This window comes from Hippichthys cyanospilos, chromosome 1 (assembly GCF_059441005.1).
Source record: "Hippichthys cyanospilos isolate Australia breed blue-spotted pipefish chromosome 1, RoL_Hcya_1.0, whole genome shotgun sequence".
Taxonomy (NCBI): domain Eukaryota; kingdom Metazoa; phylum Chordata; class Actinopteri; order Syngnathiformes; family Syngnathidae; genus Hippichthys; species Hippichthys cyanospilos.
In genome coordinates this window covers 9113825-9138786 of record NC_142369.1, presented here as the reverse complement: position 1 = coordinate 9138786, position 24962 = coordinate 9113825, and the positions used below count along the sequence as shown (strand labels likewise).

Sequence of the window (24962 nt, the reverse complement as noted above, 5' to 3'; positions counted from 1 at the left end):
AGGTTTAGGGTTTCAAAATAGGGTTAATTTTCATATCATACCTGGGTTACAATTTAGGATTAGGATTTCAAAATGAGGTCGCGATTTCGAGTTTAATGATTGAAATTGGGCTTTCAATTAAGGGTTGGTTTCAAATTTTTTTTTCATTCATACCTTTTCTTTTTGTAATATGTGTCAGTACTGAAGCTGAGCCATCGAAATGATGAGTGATTTTTAGCAGTGAGGCAAGTCCATTTTGGGTCGAGGCTTTCAAATCATTTTTTTTTTCCTCTTTGTACTGAGGAACATTTTTTTTCTTTTTTCTTATGGAATTGACATTAGGGCTGGGCGACTGGGCCATCAAGTAAGTGTTTTCTATTTTTCTTCCTCAAAAAACAAGCAAAAGACAAATATGAAATTTCAATTCAAATTTAATGAACCTTCATGTTTCAAACGTACGACCAAAGAAAGCAAAGATCACGACGTTGCACGATTCATAAATTAAGAAACCGAGGTGAGGTCGACGGCAAACTTCAGCAGGACGGACGGACGGACGCGTCACTCGGTTTGTGTGGGTAAAGGAAACACAAAGCCATACGTTTGTTTTTCCTTCCCGGCCCAGATGCCTTCTGTGATCAAATGCACACCAGGTGAGCTGATTGGTCGCTATCGTCCATTCATTTACTGATTTTCTTCTGCAGGAAAGGGTCAAGGGTAAGTTGGAGCCTATTTTAGTCTTTCCAGTTAAAGTGACGAAAGAAAAGGAAATCACACGATAAAACCTTCACAGATGTCTTTTTTGGGGAGGCGGGGACTTCACAATGGAGGGTTCCGTGAAAAAAAAAAAAAAAAAGACACAGGATAGAGCCATGTGGAACTCCTGCAAAGTTCATGGTTGAGGTGCAGAAAAAGGATGAAAAAAAATCATGTCGGGAAATGTCAATGATCTTCATCATCATCGTCCAAGAGGCACACGTCTTCATCGTCCTCGTCCTCGTCCTCGTCCTGAAAGGATCGGATCAGTTGAACATGATGGACTCGGGATCTTGATTTGCCATTTGAGCCATGTGACGCAGAATATCCTTTTTGGTGACGATGCCGAGAAGTCGCCTGCGTGACACAAAGAAGAAGAGGACGTGAGCGCCGGGAAGACCTTTCTCTTTTTTTTCTTTTCCTCCCCCACGATGCTGTCGACGTGGCCGCGCGGAAACCGGTGGCGGGCGGGGTTGGCGCGTAAGCTGCGGTGAAAAGAAGCCCGATGAGACCGGGCGGAACCATAACACACACAAAGCTGCTTGAAGGAAGAAAGCCAGGAAACCAAAAGTGTCAGTCACCTTTGTGGGAAAAGGGAGCCTGGGACGGTGGTGCCACCATATTGGGGTTCACCCGGGGGGGTGCTGTGGATGACCCCTCACCCTCTTTGGCTCCTGCCTCCACACACCCCACACTTGAAACCCTCATTTAAAACATTCACCCTAGTTTAAAAGCCAGATTCAAAGCCTTTCGCTGGAATGCTTCCTCTGATTTAAAACATGACTTTAAAACTATAACTGTCGACTAACTTTAAAACCTAAATATTTCAAAGCCTAACCCCTGACTTAAACCCTACGTTGAAACAATAACCTCAGTTGAAACACTACATTGAAACCCTCACCCTTTTAAAATCTAACAATTTCAACTCTTACTTTGAAATCCTATGCCTAGATTGAAACCCTACTTTAAAACCCTACTTTCAAACCGTAATCTTAGTTAGGAACCCCTCTTTAAAAACTCCAATCCTAATTTGAGACCTTATTGTGAAATCCTGAACCAAACTTGAAGCCCTAAATGAAACACTAACCCGAGTTTGAAGCCCTACTTTGAAAACCTAACCCTATTTCAAAGCTTACTTTGAAACTGTAACCCTAGATTGAAACTCTGCTTTGCAACCCTGACTCTAGTTTAGAACACTATTTTGAAACTGTAATTTAAAACTATTACAAAAACCTTAACCAAGCTTGAAGCCCTAATCCTTACTTTGAAAACCTAACCCTTGCTTGTAACCGATGTAATATCCTAGCCCTGGTTTGAAAGCCTAATTTGAAATCCCAACTCTAGTTTCAAGCCTGTGTGGAACCATATCCCTGCTTTTGAAACTTTACTTTGAAGCCATGACCACGGTTTGAAACCTTAACCCTAATTTGAGACACTACTCCATAAGCCAAAGTCAAATTACGTTGTTTTTGGAAACACTAACTGAGCCTAACTTGAACCCCCTGTCTAAAAGTCCTATTACGAACCCTGACCAAAGCTTTATTCCATATTTTGAAAGAGAAACCCTACTTTAAACCCTGATTCCAATTTGAAACCCCAGCACAGACAATGCAGACGCCCCAAAATAAGTGAAAGCCGGTGTCCAAGCTAACACATCGAAGATTGTAATGCAGTAAATGTTTTCGAACGGAAGGCTAGGACCGCGACCACGCGCTTCGTTCGCAGCTTTCCTACAGCCGCTACAAAGTAGCAAATCCACAACTACAAGCCTTCCCTAGGATAGCCCCCAGCAAGAAGTGAAAGCAGGAGGATCAAGCCCCACCCCCACCTCCCCCAACTTTGACGCCTCCCAGGGCAAGGCGGGATGGCTGTGTTGTGCGTAAAGAGTCACGGCTAGTCACCAAAGACTCCGTGTGCTGCTTGAGCTCCTCCAGATGCTCTAAAATATTCTTCTTTGTGATGATGCCCAACACAATCCTGTAACACACACCTGTTACTGGATCGGCCGAGCCGGAGCGACACGCGAGACGGTGTGGGGGGGGGGGGGGGGGCGCCGACGTCACGGGCGGGAACGGGTCTCCGACTCACCCGTTGTGAGTGACCAGGCACTGGCGCAGGCCCAGCTTCCTGAAGATGTCCACCACGATTTCCATGGGGGTGTGGTCGGTGACGGTAAAGGGACTCATGTCCAAGATGGAGCGCAGCTTGAGGGGCCGGGGGCTGTCGGCGGGCAGGGTGGGGGCGTGCTGGGTGAAGTACACCCTGGAGTTCAACATGATGCCCTCCTGTTTGCGACGAGCGTTCTCTGTCCAGGGAGGGAAGGAAGGAACCCGGCGTTAGAAACATGAATTTCCTGTGAATGACGCAATGTCCTGCAATACTTTAAGCAATAGATGAATGAGGCGTGCAGTGGACCCCCGGGTTATGACGCCCCTAGCTTATGTCTTTTTTTTCACGTTACGAAGTGGAATACTAAGTTTTTTTTCGTCCCCTTTTTACGGCATTTTTCCCAACTTACGGCGTCAACAACAATTACAAAATTCATACTTGGCCGTCAGTCTCCATGCATATGACTGTGCGAGTCGCACCGCGCTCATCCGTCACTGCATACGTCACTAAGATGCTGGCCTGCTATCGGTCAATGTCACAACTTCACTAAGATGCCGCTCAGCTATTGGTCAGCGTCACGTTGTCACTAAGATGGTGTCGCTAAAATGCCACTATGCTAAAGACTCGATCTTGTTTCGTGCTAACAAATTGTATTTATTGAGTATTTTAGTGATTAATACCAGCCTAAATACATTAGCCATGGGGCAGAAGATTGCTAGTGATGTCAAAGAGAAGTAGGAAGATGATTTATATGGAAACGACGCTGGAGATAATCAAGAACTACAAAGAAGGCATCGTTACCCTCGCTAGGGAGTGTGGCCGTAATTAGCTCAAGTCGTGTCACATACACTTTTTTTTCATTTATGATAGTACTTTCTATAATGTTACTATTTCTTAATATGTACATCACATTTTGATATTTTTATCTGGGGTTATGCATGCATTAGCCAATTACCATAAATTTCTATTGCCTGCCGTACGACGATTTCGCCTCACCATCCTAACCCCAGAACGGATGAATTCCGTAAGGGTCCACTGAACCTTCATTACACACTGATATTGTCACTCCAGTAAACGTTAAAACGTGATTTTAACTTACGTAGCTATCAAAGCCAGTGAATGAAGTGAACACATTCACTGCCAGACCCGTAAAACAAATCTTTGACGTCTATAGCCGTCAATGGCAGCGAATGAGTGAAAACGCATCGCGAGCTATTAAAAAAGGCGTCGCGAGCAATGGGAGCCGCCTACCTATAGCGATGGTGATATCCCTGCGTAGGGCGAAACCAACGAGCCTCTGGGACTCCTTGGACACGATCACCGGGAAACCGTTGTAACTGGTTTCGTTGATGATGCCCTGCAGGTCCTCCACGGTCAGGTCGTCTTGGGTCAGAACGGCGAGCGGCGGGTCGCAGCGGCGAGGCCGCATCACTTCCCTGGCGAGCGTGGTGTGCGTGAATTCCTCCTTGGCGTCCAGGAAGGGGTAGCCGTTGAGACGGATGTGGGCCTCGTAGATGCCCTCGCGGCCAAAAGCGTCCCCGACCCATTTGCTCGTCATGACGGCGGCCATGAGGGGCACGATGTACTCCAGGCCGCCGGTCAGCTCGAAGACGATGACCACCAGGGAGACGGTCATGCGGGTCACGCCGCCTGCAGGCGGGACAAAAACATAGCGATTCGGAACAAGCTTTCAAAAATGTTGCTTTAATTTGTCTTTTATTTTGTCAATGAATGGGAACTTAAAATACTTCTTAATTATTGCATCTCTGCGCTCTAGGTTTTTTGAGGCTCACCGAGGCAGGCGGCGGCCCCCACCATGGCGTAGAGTCCCGGCGTGATGCAGTCGGCGCCAACCTCACACCACTCTTTGAACAGGAACCAGTCGTGGTGGTAATACGCCAGCTGCTCCACGGCGATGCCGACGATTCGCCCCGCGATCGCCCCGATGGCCATGCTGGGAATGAACAAGCCCGACGGAACCTGCGGGGGAGGGGGGGTAGCCCGTTTGTCTCCGTGTCAAACGCGGAACACGCAAGGATTAAAACGTGGGCTCACCTTCAGGCCGAACGTAAAGATGGTCATGATGATTTTGAAGATGAGCGCGAGGCAGAGCTGCCACATGGCGGCGTAGACGCCAGGTCCGGCGGGCCGATTGGGGCTGTCGGTAAAAGCCTTGCTGCCGTTCATCTGGCTGCGGTACTGGCAGAGCTGCGAGGACTCCAGCGGGCCGCAGTCGGTGAAAAGCTCCTTTATCAGCTCGCTGGTGTTTTGACGGGTGTACGGGTTGGGAAAGGCCACGACGGCCGTGATGGCCGCCACCAGGATCACCTCCAAAACCGGGTACTTGCCTAAGATTGAAGGCAATGTTATTCGTGTGAACGTTTCCCTTTATTTTGCAGCTTTTCAAACCGTTGTCGTTGATGAGCGAGCCGGCAAATAGTAAAAAAAATGTGAATAGTTTAAGATCATCATTATCATATTTGGAACACTTTGCAATAGTGTCAGCGAGAGAGATGCTAGGAAATACTAAAGTATTTAAATACTAAATAACAAAAAATAATAAAGTAGCTCAAGTGCATATTTACAACTTCAAAAAAAATTACTTATTAAGTCATTTTAGGCAGTAACAATTTTAAATTTTGTCTACAATTAATTTGAACTATTTTGCATGTGAAATTAATGTCTTTATAAATCAATGTTGCCACTTGCTGTCAACTAAAAATGACATCACAAATGCTCAGAGCTCAGGTAACAACCAATCATGGCTCAGGTGTGTTCGAGGTTTGGTCGTGTGACCTTTGCAAGCTGAGAAGTGATGTTATTTTTTTTTTATTTACAGCAAGTGTCAAAATGTGTATTAAAGATATTTGCGCATAAAATAATGTTTATCAGATTAAATACAGACCAAATTCTTAGCATTTTAGAGCTGAAAATGGCTAAACAAATGGCTAAGTCTTCAAAAAATGTGTGTACGTGCCTTTGTGTCTGTGTGTGTGTGTGTGTGTGTGTGTGTGTGTGTGTGGGGGGGGGGGGGGGGGGGGGGGGGTTAACACTAGAGCCTGACTCTAGTTTTGATCGACTGATTGACAACTATTTGGATGATTTAGGTCAAAGAATTTCCCGTGTGGCCAAAGCACTTGCCAAAGCGGGTGGATTTGCGTCGCCGACACCAAGCGATGTTGGCTCGGATGAAGAAGGCGCCCCACAGGCCACCGAAAACTCCCAGGAGGATGAAGGGGAGGAGTTCAAACAGGTACCAGGGCGTGTGGTACTCCACGTAGAACAATACCAGGCGGCTGTTTCCAAATGGGTTAATGGAGCGCAGGACAAAGGCGGCCACCAGGGCGGCGAAAAAGGAGCGCCACAGTGTTTTGAGAGGGAAGTAGTAGCTCACCTGGAGGGGAGACAGAAGAGTTGTCAAGTCTTACCTCGCCTGCGCACATTTGAAAACGTGATGACGTTTCACCTCTTCCAGGCTGAAGAGAACGCCACCTATGGGCGCGCCGAACGCCACCGACACGCCGGCTGCCGACGCGGCTGAGAGAACCTGAGCGAGATGAGGTGCTTGGCTGAATAAAAAATGCTGAGGCAAAAAAAAAAATCTGGCGCGGGCGGCGGCACCCACCTCTCGCTTCTTGGCTTCGTTCTTGCTGTACTTGGGGAAGAGGTAAGAGAAGATGTTGCCGCAGCAGCACGCCACGTGGACCAGCGGGCCCTCCTTTCCTAGACTCAGGCCCGACGCCACTGCCAGCACCAAAGTGATGGTCTTTATCATTAGGGTCCACTTGCCCAGGTAGCCCCTGATGATGAACCCGCTCAGGATGGTCTTGATCTGACAGAAAAGGAAAAACTGAGAGTTTCCATTCGAAACTGCACACAAAGGAGGAGTTTGCCTTTATTGATGCATCAAGCTAGTAGACTATTTGGGATTTACCGTATTTTCCGCACTATAAGGCGCACTCAAAAGCCCTAATTTTTTTTAAAAGCTGGTGGTGCGCCTTATAATCAGGTGCACCTTATATATGGATCAATACTGAGATTGAGATTCGTAGATGTGGAACGAACTGATAAAGTAAGCTTGACCTGTTTCTTTTGTGTGTTTACAGTTGAACAAGGTTGCTCATATTGACATTGAGTTATTGTGCTATTGACAGTTTAGAGTTATTGTTATTACTTTGAGTATTACTATATTGTGATTGAAATAGTTTTAAAACATGTCATTAATTGAGGGTGCGCCTTATATACGGAAAAAGTTTTAAAATATGTCATTAATTGGGGGTGCGCCTTATAATCCGGTGCGCCTTATAGCACAGAAAATACGGTACATGAAATGTATCAAGTCAGAAATAAATTCAGTGAATTGCTTGCTCGTTTGCTTTGCCTCTTAATTACAGAACTATGAAATTGTGGACCGTATTTTCCGCACTATAAGCCGCACGCTCAATTAATGACATTTTAAAACCTTTTTCCATATTTAAGGCGCACCGGATTATAAGGCACACCCTCAATTAATGACATATTTTTAAACTTTTTCAATCACGATATCGTAATACTCAAAAGTAATAACAAAAATAATTCAAATAATAACCCTAAACTCTCAATAGCATAATAACTAAATGTCAATATGAGCAACCTTGTTCAACTGTAAACACACAAAAGAAACAGGTAAAGCTTACTTTATCAGTTCATTCCCCATCTACAAATCCCAATCTCAATATTGATCCATATATAAGACACACCTGATTATAAGGCCCGCACTCAGCGTTTTAGGCTTTCGGGTGCGCCTTATAGTGCGGAAAATACGGTAATAGTAGGCTTTTGGATGTTTTGTTAACCCTTTAAGCGCCGTACTGCACCAAGCAACTTTTACAGTATCCATTTATTGCAAAAATATATGCGGTATCAGTTCAGGAGTTTACTGTACGATAAAAGAGTCATCTGGTTCATATTTTTTTTGAAAATGATATCAGATATTTGCCAAAATAATTTGTAGTAGAACAAGAAACTGGAGCAATCTAAATAAATTTGATAAGAAAATAAATACTTGGTGTGTTTGACAGGTGCATGAAACAAGTAGCCAAAATGGTTCAAAGACAAACATTAACATTAATAATTGTGCCTCAAACGGTTTAAGGTGTAACGCTTGTGACAAAAACAAATATTTAAAATAAACTATCTTCACTCAAGTGTTAAAGCTTTTTAATTGGTCATTTCTTCTCAATTCTATAGACTTTTTTATTCAGGGTTAGAATAATTTGGGATTTTTCATTACCCTCAGTTTTCGCCTGGCTTTTTTTTTAATTCATGACTTTGAATTGGTTTTGTTAGTTGGTTTTTTTTTTTTTTTTTTAAATATGGAGCATTAGTATTTATTTTTTGTCAAAAACGTTTCGCTTTGGTTTCGGTTTAGAATTGCTTTCACTTATTTTAAATGCATGGAGTCTTATGTGCAGATGAAATAAAATATAATTATAAAATAAAAAAATATATAGGACTTCTTTTCTAGTTATTTAAACATAAGATGCAGTTTCAGTTACTTTTAATTTTTTAAAGCATTTTTTATTTTGTTAAAGCCAACACTTTTTAATTTTAACTGTTTGCTTGAGCCTTGGGGTGAGTCTAAGCCAAAAAAATGAAAAAAAAAAAAATGCGGAAAGTTCATTTTTCTTTTACCTCTGGAATCCCTGATCCACAGGCGTATGGAGCAAACACTTTGACGAGACACACGGCGAGGAAGGCGAAGGACAGCGCCCAGTAGATGTACATGAAGTAGTTCATGATGTAGGAGCCGGGACCCTGCGCGGGCGAGCGGAGTTAGAAACGGAAGCTCAACCGGGTGGTTTCTGTGCAGCTAACCTCAGCCTGGCCGAGGATGAGCTCGGCCCAGCTCTTCCACTGGGGACACTTGTCCCTCTCTGCGAAAGTGGTCTCGTTGGACGTCCAGCAGCACTGCTCGTGATTGAACCACATGGCGCTTAGGCAAACGCCTTCCTTCAGGTCGTTCATCCAGTCGGCGGCGATGTCGATCAGGCCGGCCAGCGCGCCTGGCGGAAGGGAAAACGGATGAAAGTGTGTGCTAGCGTCTTATTTAGGCTCACATGCTAGTCTCATAAGGTGTTTTGTGTTGAATGATTGAGCTACCGAATACATTTAAGTAACATGGGTTTGTTATTGTGTGTATGTTAGTGTAATTCCCCAAACACAACATGCACTTTTTCTCCACAAAATGAAGGCCAAAAGGATGTCTTTTTTTAGTTTTTTGTAGTTTCTACTTTGTCGCCAAACTGTAGGTGTGTTCTATACATGGAAACATAGAAAAAAACAGAATTTGACCCCAAAAATTAAGGGTGCACCCTTCATTTGAGGAATTATGGTACATGGTGTTGTTTGCTGACAATTCTTTGTCTCTGTTCTTACAGGACATAGTTTAAAAAACAAATCTAATAGAAATACTATTCTGCGTTTAAAAGACTTTGTTGCCATCTTGTAACATCTAAAAACGATTACACATCCCTTTTAGGAGGGTCACCAATTCTTTTTGATATAGCAGGGGATAGTAAATAGATAGCAACATAGGTTGCATACATGTTCAAACTGTCCCTAACTTTCAAGCTACTACTAAAACTAATAAACAAGCAAAAAAAAAACTCCTCATCAATAGAGGTATCACTATTTCATTCATTTTAAGACATAGGGATAGCTATTCTAGCCAACACAGCAGTGGAATTATTATGTTCAGCAAAATAAGTGATCATCAGAAAATATATATTTTTGCTGAGATTTAGAGGGAAAAAGGTCTCCCTACCTTGTTAAATCAGAATATTTCGCAAAACGTAATTGAGTAGCACTGGCTTGGCAGAACGCTACTTTACCCCTTGTCCAAATCTTTCCCCATATAGTTTGGTCTATGAGACCAATTTGCCAGCTGAAAAATGCACATTTGAGTGGGCATATTTTGTTAAAATATAATCAGTGGGAACAGTTGTCATCATCAAAGTGTACTGTCTATCACGACAGCCAATATAGAGAGCACTCAAGCACTGCTAGCTAGCGGCTAATTTATGCTACATATAAGGGAGTCCGAGCCGCCAATAAACAGATGCAAAGTTGGTGAAACCTGCATTAAAAGATTGCTTTGAGTCATTATCCAACACTGAGGAGTGTTTCGATTTTTTCTTGCCTATGAAATTTTCTCGCGTCCTGCTCAAAAATAACGTGACATCATGAAAACTGTTCTGATGTGACCGCCGTTGCACTGAGTTGTGTCTATGCCACGACACAGAAGCAGAAGTGATTGGAAGTCACATAACTGAGATTGTTTGACTTCCAGGAAACCCCCAATCTATTTGGAAAACAGTCATAGCGGAAACATTAGAGGTGAAGCAAGTGACCGCGGCCATTACCAGAGGCTAAGCCTGTGAGCGTTACGACGAGCCATCCAGACCAGGCGTCATACAGACTCTTGGTGAACTCCCAGGCAGACTCCTTCTTTTTACTGTTGATCTACACAAACAACATGGTAAAAAAAAATGCTCATTACAAATACTATAACGCATGTCTACATCAGCAACATACTGTATAGAGGCAATCATTAAATAATCCCCCAATAGATGGCAGAAACTAAAATGACACAGTGTAATGATTTTAGGTATCTACAGTATCAATTAAATTATAGCTTTGTATTAAGAACAAGCACAGATATTACACAGAGTTAAAATGTGAGGGGGGGCATCCTTCTCACTATGTATGTAATATCAACAGCGGCCAGAGGCGGCGCCAAAAAAACTGAGATCAAACGTATGAACTGTTAAACTAAATCATCTCCAAAACATTTTTTCGGGTGCAGCCCACGCGGCCCGGTACCAGTTGATCTGCGGACCGGTACCGGGGGTTGGGGACCAGTGGTGTATCATACTGGTAGACACAAGTCAGTCCAACCCAACTCATCGCATCATATTTAAGCGGTCAAACTTGATTCAATGTTTGTTTAGAGGGCGGCAGTGGAAAGTTGCAAATGCCGCATAAAATGCAACTAAATGCAATCTTGTTGGTACCGGTTCAACTGGTCATTTACCTTCCGATGCCTTTCACGGTCCTTGCATTTCTCGCGCACCCAGTCGATGGTGTGGAAATCGTCATAGGTGCCCACGCCTGGAATGGGCTCCTCTAAGAAATCCAGCAAGTGGGTGGAGCTGCTGGGCGCACCGCCCCCATTGGTCATGGCGTAGTTAGACCCTGCGGCAGAGAGACAGAAAGAGACCATGTTCCAATTTATTCACTGCCGGTCAAGTTCAAATTGATCTTTGACGTCTATAGTAGTCAATTGCAGTGCATGAGTTCATCATCCAGCAATTGTTTAACCTGGTCACTACTTTAATCTGAAGCCTTTTAGTAACTACAAGAGTAACTATTTAATTGTAACTACAAAAGCCAGCTTTTGAAGATCCGTGAGGGTTCCGAGTACAGTTCAATCTAAATGACCCCGATCGCCTCGATGTGGCCCCCTGAAGTGTCGCGTTGCTGTGTGAACTCAGCTGAAGAAACAACAAGGAAGCCACGTGAGCGTGGACGCTAAATCCAAGTAGGCCACCGCTGAGCGAGACTCGGGCGGGCGGGCCCTTTTGTCTATGCTCGCTCAGCGGAAGAAAGCGACGAAGCCAGCAGGAAAAGCAACAAGCACTGCTAAAAACTTCATGGCACTTGCAGGCACTTATAAATATGCAGTCGGTTAAAAATGTTTTTCATTAATATACCGGGAAATATTCAACATATCTGGATGACACAATGCTTATTTAAATGTTGTTGAAGAGTTGCTTGAGTGAGCCAAAAGACAAAAAACAAATGTCCACTACAGTGGACACAAATGAATTGGTTGAGTGTCAGGAAGATAAATATACACATTATTGCCTCGAAGGCACCATTACTTAACAAATCACACATTTTACGTCGACTTGAGACATGGCATTATAAAAGGGTGTTGAGGCAACAACTCTTCACGACTCTCAAGTTGTGCACTTGTGGCTGTGAGTGAGGGAGTTGTGCGGAGAGGTACATGTGGGGGAGGGGGTATGATGTGAATGGATGCATGCGGTAATGACGACCCAGACTGTTCTTTTAGGAAAAGTTGTCATGGATGGGGGGAGGGGCATAGTGCTGTCGAGTGAGTTAACAGCACTCACTGCGCTGATGTACGTTGTTTTAAAAAATAAAGTTTGCGCTGAAAAAGAGACACAAGCCTGTTCAGCTTTATGTTAGATCACTGAACATGGAAAAGAAAGATAGGCACATTTTTATGAAAGGTTTTATTAAACAAACTTCATTCACTTTATGTATGTACAATGTCCATTTGGGGGGAGGGGGGGTATTCGACTTTACAAAAGAAACTTATTGTGGAGGGGTTTCATTAACCGCGAAAAACAAGGAAACATTGTATTTACAAAAATTGTGTCTTAATGGGGGGGGTGTGAGGATGGAGAGGATGCAATTCACACAGAATAATGTTGTGTCCGCCAGAAAGTCATAACTCTTTTAATGGCAGCCATTAAAAAAAACCTTCTTACCACATTTGGACATTCTGACTGACCATTTCCCCCCCTAATTTTCCCATTTTAATGATTAAAACAGAGCTGCCGAACTTTTTCCCTGCCATTCCCAATGAAACAGTCAAGTTAATTTAATGCACATTTAAAAACAACCTCAAAGGGATGACCAAATTGCTGTACGGTTACTAAAATACAAAACAAGTTATCATGCACAAATACAATAGTAAAACAGTGATAAAATCAATATAAAGCAGAGTCACGACTACAAAAAAGAGGGGAAGTGAAAAAAAAACGAACAGATAAAAAGGTTGACGTCAATGGCGCTTTGATAGGGCTCCTGCTGATTAGCTGATGCATACATTTTAACAACTAGAGACCAACCGATTAGTTTTTTTTAGGGCTGATTTTAGACAACACACATCTGTTGTAAAACTCCTACAATCAAACAAGTAAAGCCATACTTAGTATAACTTATTGTGAATATTAATCACATTAATCCAATATTGTCCCTGAGTCTATTATAAGCCTGGTGGTCCACCTTACTTTTCTTGCTCCCCTGCCAGGCTAATATCTCCACCCCCCCCCCCCCCCCCCAGTCCACAAAATATATTGCTGAAGTCATCCTACTCCCCATACACCTGCTCCCTGTCAACAAAATGTTTTTTGCTTTATTTGCCAACGGTCTTAGCAGCATCCATTTCGATCCTTCAACAAGCTGCATAAAGATCTCAACATGTTGCTCCTCATCTCCAATTTGTGCGGTACTTTCTTCCCTTGACATGGCTTCCACTGCAGTAGATACTCTCTTAACCATGCGCTTTATATGTAAATATTGACAATGACGGCTTAAGCGAGATGAAGACTATCAAAGACATGAGCAAAACCATGCAGTCGTTTGCACGTACACGCACGTAATATAGACTCGGAGTGACGTGGTCGACACGGCTCTCAAGGCCTGTCGCTTAATCTTATTATCATCGCACCGGCGCGCGACGTCGTCAATGGCAACGGCTCCGACTCGTACCTCGTCTTGGGATCTCCTTCAGGGGGATGGTGTCCCCTCCGCCGTCGTAAGGTAAATAGGGGTCGGCGCCCGTGTCCTCCTCCTCCATGTTGATGGACAGTCAGCGAGCCAAGGCTAGGCTAGCGTAACGGAAGCTAAGCTAGGCTTGACTACGCATTGCTTTTAGTGCGCGTGTGTTTTGCAGCCGCTGCCATATTTTTTTTTTCTCGAGATCCGCGAGCGGAGCAGTACAAGGCAGTGACACGGAGAGACTGTGTGTTGCGTGCGTGTGTGTGTGTGTGCGCGCCGCCTAGCACCAACCCTCCCTTTTGTCGCCCGCTCTCCACTGCAGCAGCTAACTTCAAGGCGGATGACGTCACCACGCACACACAAACCGACTCGCACAGTCAGGGACGTTACTAGTTCTGTACCCCTTCTACGCAGCATGCAAGGACCATAGCGCCCCCCCCCCAAAAAAAAACAAACAAAAACAACAACATAAAAACAGGACTATGAATAAGCAAATTTATAAATAACTCCACACTGAAACAAAACTCCACATACATTATATATACTCGAACGTCAAGGCTCACCTGTTTTTCTGGGTTTGGTCACATGACGTTCACAAAGCGAGCCTGAGGGAACTTTGATGTCAATTTCAATCGACAGAAGGCATTATTAAGTCAATATTTATTCTTAGCACAGCATTTCAATATTAATGTATGTGTCGTATTTAGACTGGATTGGGCATATATAAGATATTAGGGCTGCAATTAACAATTATTTTCATGTCATCAATTAGCATAACTCCCCAAAAAAGAGCCTTTTTTCCCCCGAAAAATGAAGGCCAAAAGTATGGGTGAGTCCTATTAACGGTAACTCAAAGATTTTTTTTTTTTTTAATTCAACACTATTCTCGGAAGATTGATCTCTCTGCCATCTAAACTGAGTTTTAGACGCATAGATATGCATTTTTATATTGGCCATATTCTTGCTTATAATAATTACCATAATGGGAGGATGTAGAGGATGGACGTCAGTTGGCTGTTAGCAGCCATTGCCTGTCACAGCAGGTCATGTTAGCTGAGGCTGTTACGGCATTTGATAAAAGAAGTGAGCAGACTGAACCACCGTCCGAGACCATCCTTGTTCACAAACAAGAGTATTACTATGACGAAGAGGATCATGAGTAAGTTATGATGTCTCCCCATCAAATTCAATTAAGAGTGGCACACAGGGATGTGTGCAGCGGTTGAAGAACACGGAATGGTATTCTACTCGACTCGTTTATTTACTGTGGTCTTTTGGCATATGGACAAAATTATAAACCTGGAGGAACACGGATGGTGCGCAACTACGGGGATTCATAACAAAATGAACTCGAGCTGCGTCACGAGGAAAAAGAAAAATTTTGAGCGCATTCAATGTTACACTGGCGAGGCTTTTGTTGGCCGCTCACAATGTGAGATACCTCAAAACACACTTAACCCACAACAAATATATAACTTACAAATATGAACGCAAGAGGCATTTACAAAGATGAGATTTATTCTGTTTTGCTATAGTTTTTACATTGTAGCTAAACTCTGTGCATCTTAAACATAGAAAATATCAGAATTTGACACTAAAATTAAGGGTGTCCTAAACACAGGTGCGTCCTATATTTGGGGAATCATGGAAATCCATTGATTGTTTTGTCAATTAATCAATAGAATTAATTCAAAAAAATACACTTTAATTTTTATTGCTTTATTGATAAATAGCACATTTTATTCAAAGTGGCAATGCAATAGCACTTTTTTTTTAAATGATTGGTTGCTTCTCGATCCATACCATGTCAAAATAAATTGGAAAACGTTGGTCATGGTTTTCCAAAGGAAAAGCAGATGTTTGCAAATATTTTACTTTGACTCAGCACAATGATAATAAAAAACTTATTTTGATTTAGGTTTGTAGCGATCGGAAAAACATTATCACAGATAAGCGACGACTTTACTAAACAGCAAGGTGTGTACCCGTTTTGTAAATGCTCCCCGATTTCCCCTGTGTAGCTAATCAGCAAGCATGTTCATTATTCTGCTCTCTCTGAGCAAGTCGGAGTGTACCGTGAAACTAAACACGCCAGAAAAAGAATGTATATTTAAATACAAGGCATGAAGGCATACTTCCAATTTAGAAACATCACGTGATATTTTAACAATTTAACAATTTGAAATTCAACTGACGGGCTAATAAGAAATGAGCATTGAGTACTTGGTGTGATGTTCATCAAATCATTCACACAGAAACACTATAATAACAGATGCAGACATGTAATATAGCAATATTCAAAGACCTACATTCTTTCGAATCTGTGGAAAACAAAGTTAAGCTCAAGTCTCATTGCATGCGAGGAACTACACTGCCCCTTAGAGGCCAAAGCGTGCACAGCAGGAGCAAGTATATGTAGACAATCTTTTGCATTGCCATTATTTGAATAATTCGAGAGGGGGGCAATTGCAAGCTTTGCCTAACCCGTTGCAATACCTCTACCTGCGCAGTTGCCGAGCAACTTGACCGTTGAGAGGTTGCATTGGAAGTCATTTTGGTCAAAACGGATAATTGAAGAGTTTCACCCACTGGATTTTTTTCTTGCACACTCTCAGGCTCTCTCTCATACGCACTCATCAAGCTCGCCATCCCTCGCACATTCTCTCTCTCTCTCTCTGATTGCCCTACCTCACCCTCACACACATTGTCTCCTTCAAACACATACTGCCTGTCTCTCTGACGCGATCACTAACCCACACACACACAGAAGCTCTCTGACTTGCACTCACTTCACCCTCCCACTGTGATTGAAATTTACAATTGTCATGCGGGTGACCTACTCACCAAAAAAACAAACAAACTAGTAAACCAAAGGTCAAGAACCATTTTGAAAGAGGGCTACTCCTTGGGTACTGATTAATGTGAAGGGCAACCAGTTTGATACACACGCCTGGAAACAAAAATCTTTTGTATTTATTTGGATTGTGTGTAAATTACTCAACAATTAAATGTGAGGAAAAATAATGGACTCAAAAAGTTTAATAACCCCTAAAGTGTGTAAACTGTAAGTGCAAGGACACAATATGATTGGCTGCTTACAAAGCTGATAGACAAAATAATGGACTCCAAAAGTTTAATAACCCCTAAAGTGTGTAAATTGTAAGTGCAAGGACACAATATGATTGGCTGCTTCCAAAGCTGAGTAAACATTTGATCTCGTTCAAGTTTAACTGGCTCTAACTTTTTTCCTCTGGCAAATGAGAGGTGAGGGGTGAGCAGTTACGCACATGGGAGTGAGATGGAGGGGGGCGCGATGAAAGAAAAACAATTCCCGTCATTTACACGGACGCCTTTCGATTGTGAACGCGTACGTAGTTTCTTGTTCATTTAAAATGAACACAATACACATTTCTCAAATGAAAATTAGCCAATTGTTCATTTTACAATAGCATCTTACAACAGCTCAACCTGCGAGCATTACATGACCTAACTCAGAAAACAGGTGAGCTGTGACTGTTACCTTAGCAACTGTGATTTGATTTTCAGCCAGTGATTGGAACGCGGTTAAGTCAACACGAACGGCCCGCCCAGGCGCTCCCTACCTGGGGAGGAAGCGTCCCCGTCTAGCAGATTGTCATCCTCGGTGGTCTGGAAGTCCATGACGATGCCAGCTCCATCAAGCAGCTCCTCGTCGCTGCTGGCACTGGCGATGCTGTTGTAGCTGTTCCGGGAGTAGCCTCTGTGGTACAGCTGCTCCGACTCCATTTAGCAAAGCACCCGTGCCCTGGGTGACAAACGGCGAGCTGGGTGAGAAGCGCCGGACTGCCAAGAAGACAAAATGTCTTTGACCTTCCACGACCTGGTCAGCACCTCGTCCAACTGCTTCCCTCAGGTAGGCACTACTGAACAAACTTATTCAGATTTTTTTCACTTTGTCGATCATTAATTTAATAACTGAACAGTTGATGTACATTTAATACCTTTAAAAACAAATGTTCCCATTGGCTGTCCTCTAAAAATGGCTTTTCCATCAACCCCAACCCACCAGTAAGCTGACACTTGAGCACGTCACGTCATTTTCAGTTGATAGCAAGTGGTGGAATACATTTAGTATTGTTTAATAAGCATCTTCCCTCCCCCCAAGTTGATTTATACCAGGTAATTCATGAGTGACCTCATGGCTGGAAGTTATGGCCCCCAAAAATATGATTATGATTTTAATTGAAGTGGTAAACCCAAAAAACATTAATTTAGAAGTTTGATTGTGGAAATAATGTAATGCAATAATCTATTTTGATTTAAAATCAGTTTGAGGGGAAATTTAACATCCATATCTTGAGCATAACTTTATTCAATCCCACAATGACCTCATTCAATCCCAAAGACGTATTTTAATGCATCTTCTATGAGCCTCTAGGCGTTCAATCCTAGGTATTGATTATATATTAATTGTCGGACGCTATGATAAAGGAGGGTCTGCCGTTTTGCAAAAACTCAGCTAATTTTCAGATCTCCCGATTTTTAAAATGAAAAATTGATTGGATTGATTGGATTTATTGCCCAACCCAGTATGACATTTTGTCAATACAGTATTTGCTAGTATTATGCAAATAAAGCTGTTGTGACCTGAGCTTCACGTGAACATTTTTGCTTACTCGGCCAGAATTACTAGCCACTCAGCAATTTCAATAGCTGTGACTTTTTTTTTTTTTTTAAACAAAAAACATAGATAAACTACCAACTTCCACATTCACTACAAAAGGTCATTGTACTGGGTTGCAGGACAGCTTTTCCTTCCGGTGGCTGGCAAAGCTGGTGCTATCTAAGCAACACTGCCTTGCCTTACAAACAAATGCGACATGAACTTTTTACTGCTGAAAATGGCGAAATAAATGGACTATGCCATTAAAACATGTGCTGTGTGCATATGATTGAGAAGTGTACTTTGCATTAAATCTTCCAGCCAAGATTAAGCTATGGTATATTCCCCCCCACCACTGACTTCAAACCCGGGGAATGGTGATCGAATTTGGCAAAGAGCTTTTCTATGATTCGCTACATTAGTCTTTGTTGCTATCTTTAGGTACAGCTGGAATCACAGCTGGGTGCTTTGCATTTATGTGGTAGGTTAAATTTGAGCTGCTTGTGTGTTAAGCCTTCTTATAAAGAATGCATATCAATCAACCTTTATCAAAGCTGCAGTCGGGATGTTTTTAACGGTTAAAATTGATCATTTGTCGGATCAACAAATCTCATATGATCCTCCCGCCCAACAAAAGTCAATCAGATTGGACATCCTGTGTTAGCCTGAGAATGTAACTGACCTTTGTTTTCTAACCTTCAACAACTAAAGCACAACAAGCCTGATTCATAAATACAGATGTAATCATCATACTGACCAGAAAATTTGAGATAAAAAAGTAGATTAATGTGATTTAAAAAAACGTTTTAACTGTGGCTATGATTCATTTATCGTAATTTTTGCATGCACATAAACACCTCACAAATCCTGCAAGGTGCAGAAAAGCTGCTAAACACAATAGCGTGCACTATCATCCTCATATGTAGAAAGTTTCTTCCACTCTATCTACTCAATAATATGCACAGAATGTGAGTCTATTCGTTTGCTAGTGGTTCATTTTTACTGCCCTTTTTGTTCTATTTATGTTTTTTTTGTTTTGTTTTCTTGCCTACTTTATTATTTGCTCAATTGTGGAATGTAGTCTGCTCGGGGAAGTGAACATAAGTATTTCCTTGTGTAGTATTACTATGCATATGACAACAAAACTCTTAAATCTTGAACATCGCTAATGCGAACTGTGGCATTATGCGAGTGACTTGCTCTGGTAACCCAAAAGAGAAGAGACGCTTCTTGTTAAATAAATAAATCAAAATATAATTTGTATAAAATTCAACCACTGCTATACTAATATACGAGGCAATCCAACGTGTTAGGTCAAACATTCCCCCAGCAGTTAGCTATTTAACTAAATATAACGTACTATTAACCCAACATTCCAAAGGAGTGTACCGTGGCTTCATTTTCATTTTAAATGTGACCATTTCATTTCTGGTGCTTCCAAGCATCATCATCTGCGCCGTGTCAGCAGGTAGAGCAGCGGCACTAGTCACACAGGTAATTCCAGATATACACAAAAGTACATGGTGCAAAGCAGATAATAAACTCGACTTCTGTTGGGCGATCGACTTCTGCTGGGCGATCGACTTCTGCTGGGCGATCAAACTCTTGCTTCACGTGACTCTCAGAGGTTTCTGAACCCCTGCTATCGAACTCTAATTTTAGGTGTATCGTTACGAGCCTTGCCTCTCTTGCATCCAGACGACTTAAGCAGGTATTGCTACGCTGTAACCAAATTTCCTCCGTCGCATTATTAACAGCCCGCCACAAAGCTTTGGGGGATGCATGGCAACCTCCTTTTACCATGATGGAAAAAAGACAAGAAGCTTCAAGTGCCACCCCCGAATGGACAAGGAGGTGTTCAGTGGTGAATATTCAATGACTTGGCGCTAAAGCTAGCCTCCGGTGTTAGCTAAAGCGAGCTAAGGAGGAAGCAAACAAACCTTGGCGATGCATCAAATCCAGTCCGGGCGCAACAGTTCATCGTTTCTCCTCAGTAAAATCACCCGTTTGCTAAACGAGACCTCCGCACGGCCAGCTCCACTTCATCGCTGCTATGTTATCGTTCCCCGTCTCGCTCCCGTGTCACTGACGGTCACTTCCTGTTTCTTAATCATGACGTCACCGCGCTCAATCGGACCAAAACACGAGAATTAACGTTAAAAAAATATCGGGAATTAACGTTCGCACTTTTTTTTAACATTAGATGACTGCACTACCTGGTTCAGTGTTAAATCGTCGTAATACTTTTTTTTTTTTTGCGTGCGCGCGCGAGTGCGGTGCTCACAGTAACACGCACACACTTGATCAAGGAGTTCACCTTTACTTTTATTGTAGCTTGTTCTGGTCTCATTTACAACTACTTTTGTTATCATTTTTGTCCTGCAGCAACATCCATAAAGATCGGTTGGAGTCCCAAACACTTTACATTTCTGAACAATACATGTATCTGAAGTCAGAGGAATATCAAGCTGCTCGGAAATGGTCTTCTCGCATTCATCATTAACATGCTGATCTATACTTTTGTAATCTCCGCAGACAATGCTCTCCTTTGCTTCCTGTGGTCCTGTTTAACTTGGTAAACACCCTGTCACCAAACCCCAAGTCACCCTTCAAATAGGATGCCTATGTACAGGTTTTGAGGACATCTGTGATTAGAGGACATAAATGAATCCCTGTGGTCAAAATATTTTCTAGGATTATCATCTGTGGGTTTTATTAAAAAATGTCTTAATGGTGTGTCAATTAATAGATAGCAATATCCTGAAAAGTGTTCTTAGATTGAATCACATTGTATAACTGAATTACAATCTTTACCTAATTAAATAGATCTTAACGCACTGTTTTATATACAAAAACAGCACATGAATATTTACATATTTCCAGCAGGTTTCTTTGTAATATAAAAGATCTAGAAGTCATGTTTTGACTATTTCACTGGCGACATTCTCTTTCCAGGCCGGAGTAAAAATTTGCGTCTCGACGATGCTTTTGAAGCGGCATGTTCCTGCGAACGCTGCGGATTTTATCCAGGTCAATCTCCACCAGTGCTATGCCCCTTTGCTCCCGCCCGCAGTCCGCCATCACCACTCCCCAGGGGTCCACGGCCAGGGTGTGGCCGTAAGAGGAGCGCTTGTCGTGATGCCGGCCGACCTGCGCCGCCGCCAGGACGTAACACTGGTTCTCGATGGCTCGGGCCCGAAGCAGCACCTGTGAAATGATTGATTGAGGCTTAAGCCTTACAAACAGCGCATTTCCTATTCCATGCGTCTCGGGCCAAGAACGTCTGTCTATTAAACCTTTAATATGATATGGGTTACATCACTGTTCAAAAGTGACACAATTCTGAATCTTTTTTTTGTACCTTTCTTAGTACTTACATAAAATAAATTGGAATTATTTTAAAAATGTAAATGTTTTCTTGTATGTGCTTAAACTTGCTGAGTGCAAACCAATGAACAAAATGAAGCCTACTTAGAACCAAACACATTGTTTACTTTTAAGCAAATTTTAATAAATTAGCAGTCAAACTGCAAATCAAATTTATTCCCAATTTTTTTGCCAATTTTTCAACATGGCTCTCAAAAGCTAGCATTATATAAATCAGGAATCTGGTGAAAAACGCCATTTCACATTGGTAAATAATATATTAGAAACATTGCCCCCTGGTGGTAGGATGACAAAGTGCTTGATTTGACATGTAAGTCGGCTTTTTAAATGATATCAGTTTAATTAATCGTGGCAGCCAATATCGTCATCGCGATTAAAATACTTATTAATTGTGCAGCCCCTCCAATTTTGAGCTTTCAGACAATATTTTTCCCCCAGCCTAATGATCAAATCAGAGCAGCACAAAGCGGTTCATGCTCATACCCATTTGCAAAAAAAATGTTGATGCCCTTTCACACTGGTAAATAATATATTAGAAAGATTGCCCCCTGGTGGTAGGATGACAAAGTGCTTGATTTGACATGTAAGTAATCGTGGCAGCCAATATTGTCATCGCGATTAAAATTCTATAGTGCAGCCCTTCCAATTTTGAGCTTTCAGACAATATTTTTCCCCCAGCCTAATGATCAAATCAGAGCTGCACAAATCGGTTGCTGCTCATTCCCATTTGCAAAAAAAGTTGATGACAATTGACACTCAGCTTCACGAACGGGTTCTCGCTGACGTCATTCCACGTCAACAACACTCAGTTTTAAAAACTGACTAATAATTAAGGTTGTGTCAAATGTCAAAACGGGCCCAATTTGCCTCTAGTATTTAAGAGTTAAGTGCTGCACGGTGTGTATCGACGGGAACATGTCGTACCTCCCAGTGAGCTGCTCCCGTCACCTCCGTGAAGGCCGATGGGAACGTCAGGATCTCAGCACCGCTCTTCTGCAACGCCAGCGAATATTCTGGGAATCTCAAGTCATAGCAGACTCCCAATCCCACCTGAAAGGAAAAAAAAAAAACACATTTGTGAGAAAGGGAAGTCGAAACGGTTTGACGGTCATTGTGGAGAAGATACCTTTCCAATGGGAGTTTGGACCGGCATTACAAGCGATGATCCCGGGATGGTGAAGGCACTTTCACTGAGTGAGATGCCCTTCTCAGGAATCTCCACGTCAAACAGATGACATTTCCTGTAGGTGGACACAATCTCGCCTGCGTGTGTAAAAAAGAGGGCGACGTGACCTCAGGAGGCACAAAGGAGCCAATGTGCATTTTAGAAGTCTACCTTGATTGTTAATGATGACATGGCTGTTGTAAATTCGCTGCTCGGCTTCCCAGTCAGGTCCTCGTTCGTGAAAGCCCCCCAGAGACAACCATATGTCCAACCTCCTGTGACAAGGCGGGACAATAAATTTCAAATTTTTCACCCATCATTTGATTTTTTTGGCTTTGACTTAGGAGCGCAAGTTTTCTTTCTTTTTTTTTTTTTTCAAAATATCATTTTATATTTTACTGTGAGGTCATACAGACAGTTCTAACACTTGGACAAAAAGTGTGTTAATTCATGTTTTTACATGATTGTTAGGTCAGGACTTTCTGACGCTCATAATTAGGTAAGTGATTTGTGAAAGGATGTTGAATTGCTGTGACCTTTTCTGGCTCTACAGTATATTTTCGTATTATTACTATACACGTGTACTGAATAATTCAGGCTCCAACATTGAGCCCTGGGGAACACCAAAAGTAATACTTAACCATGCTTGGCAATGTTTATCAAGCATCACAAATTGCTTCCGCGTTTCAAACATTTTTTACTCCCATTGCATACAATGCCTCTGAAACTGATTTTCCCAAATTTGGTTAATTCTTAATTTCTTTTTTTTTTTGTATTCTCTTGCATCTGTTATTTTTTTCTATTGATTCACTTGTTGTATGTACTGCTGATCTGTGACTTCTGAATTCATACTGAATTTCTAAGAGTACATTGAACTTAACTTTAAATGGGTAAGCTACTATTGAACAGGTTTTTTTTAATTCATTTGAGAATCATTGCAGTAATTTGATTTGCTTAAAGTTTTGTATAATGAATTTGGTTTGGGAATGTAAAAGACCGGAATGAAAAATTGCTGCTGTAGGTTAATAGTTAGGGAATCCCCTAAATTACCAGTTTAAATCATGTCAAACAATATTTCACATGGTCAATATTTCAAATAGAAAATCACAGATTACATTAAAATAAACCAAATACCATGACAAATAAAACCAAAGAAGCAAAATCCTAAAGGTATCCCAAAACAAAAGTACCTGGCCATCTGAGTGTATTGCGACATTGTATCTCCTGCCAGAGTCTCCGACAACGCCAGTGTCTCCTCTCGACTGGTTCCGATGTAATCGAAACCCTCAGGCAGGAAGGCCATGTTGGCGCCTTGTTCCTTTGCCGCCTCAAGTAACTTTTGGGCAGCGCACAAGTTGGCATGCTTATCCGCAGTGACGTTCAACTGACACAAGGCAGCCCGTGGATGGCATGAACTCAACATCCTGTGCGGGAAACATGTCCTATCATCACTAAGTGCGCCTCAATCAAGTTGGTATTTCAACCAAACCATGCAAAAATAGTTTCTAAAACAAACACAGCAGACAAATATTGACATGATTTCCATTATCATCATAACTCAGGAATGAGCTCCTTTGTTTGTGACAAGAGTTTCAGGTGTACAGTAGTCCTTTACTGTCACATTACTGACTCAGTAGTAAAGTCATAATAACCGAAAATATTGAGATGAAAAACATTTTCAAGACATAAATATAATCACTTTAAAAGCAGTTATTATAGCTCCTGAATAAACTGGAACGTGCACAAGAGAGCAAACAATTCCTCAGCAGGCTGCTTGAGCGTTTTCGAGTTCTTTTTGATTCTACTATTTCTTTTGAAATATTTGAATGGTCTTTCTCTCCTTGCTCGGTATTCCAGAAACAGGTTGTGTGAATGTTTTGAGGTTGACCCTGAAATGTGGGAAAGTCGGAAATGTTCTTAAAATTCATAACTATAACAAATTTGGGGGGTGCTTGAGCACCCCAAAAATGGACTAGAAACGCTCAGACTTTATATCATGTTCAAATACCCCGTTTTATGTGCTATTCGTTTCAATGTATTGTAGGTTGTTTCAACTGGTTTGAAAATGATTTGCAAACATATTGATTTAAATTGATATTTTGAAGCTTGTGTGCGGTGCAAGGAAATAACAAATGTCGTACCTATTATGTAGCTTTATAGTCCAAAGTGAGAGCAAAGCGCGTATCTTCGCCGATGATCTTAAAACGAAGAACAACATTGGTTCATTTCAACACCCATTCATTCAATGTTAAAGTTTATCTTCCAGCACGAAGACGACTTTTGCACCACTAACGCAAAACAGACACATTAACATGTGTTTGTTTACGTTGTTGCCTAACTGAAAAAGAGCAT

At 42.1% G+C, this 24962-nt stretch overlaps 2 protein-coding genes and 1 long non-coding RNA gene across 6 annotated transcripts; 1 reads left to right on the top strand and 2 right to left on the bottom strand.

The window, feature by feature from the left end:
- Positions 1-392: 392 nt before the first annotated feature.
- Positions 393-20154, bottom strand: clcn3 (Cl-/H+ antiporter 3). 4 transcript variants are annotated; one of them, XM_088437837.1, is made up of 15 exons: positions 19999-20154; positions 17019-17200; positions 10916-11076; positions 10245-10344; positions 8698-8885; positions 8515-8637; positions 6467-6673; positions 6308-6388; positions 5983-6235; positions 4897-5189; positions 4635-4821; positions 4093-4491; positions 2821-3037; positions 2634-2709; positions 393-1089 (listed from the first exon to the last, which is right to left on the bottom strand). In XM_088437837.1, exons 2-15 carry the CDS (start codon positions 17179-17181, stop codon positions 919-921), a joined length of 2619 nt encoding a protein of 872 aa, XP_088293963.1. In that variant the 5' UTR covers positions 17182-17200; positions 19999-20154; the 3' UTR covers positions 393-918. The 4 variants fall into 4 exon arrangements, with proteins under 4 accessions (XP_088293963.1, XP_088294129.1, XP_088294045.1 ...); XM_088438003.1 differs by lacking the exon at positions 2634-2709; XM_088437919.1 differs by lacking the exons at positions 17019-17200; positions 19999-20154 and adding an exon at positions 13408-13753.
- Positions 13292-21469, top strand: LOC148428976 (uncharacterized). The gene is made up of 3 exons (XR_015868317.1): positions 13292-13458; positions 16963-17308; positions 21014-21469. It is a non-coding gene; the product is annotated as an uncharacterized LOC148428976 (long non-coding RNA).
- On the bottom strand, positions 20363-24950 carry nit1 (nitrilase 1). The gene is made up of 6 exons (XM_088438166.1): positions 24752-24950; positions 23801-24034; positions 22782-22885; positions 22572-22708; positions 22370-22495; positions 20363-21265 (listed from the first exon to the last, which is right to left on the bottom strand). Exons 1-6 carry the CDS (start codon positions 24826-24828, stop codon positions 20990-20992), a joined length of 954 nt encoding a protein of 317 aa, XP_088294292.1. The 5' UTR covers positions 24829-24950; the 3' UTR covers positions 20363-20989.
- Positions 24951-24962: the final 12 nt, after the last annotated feature.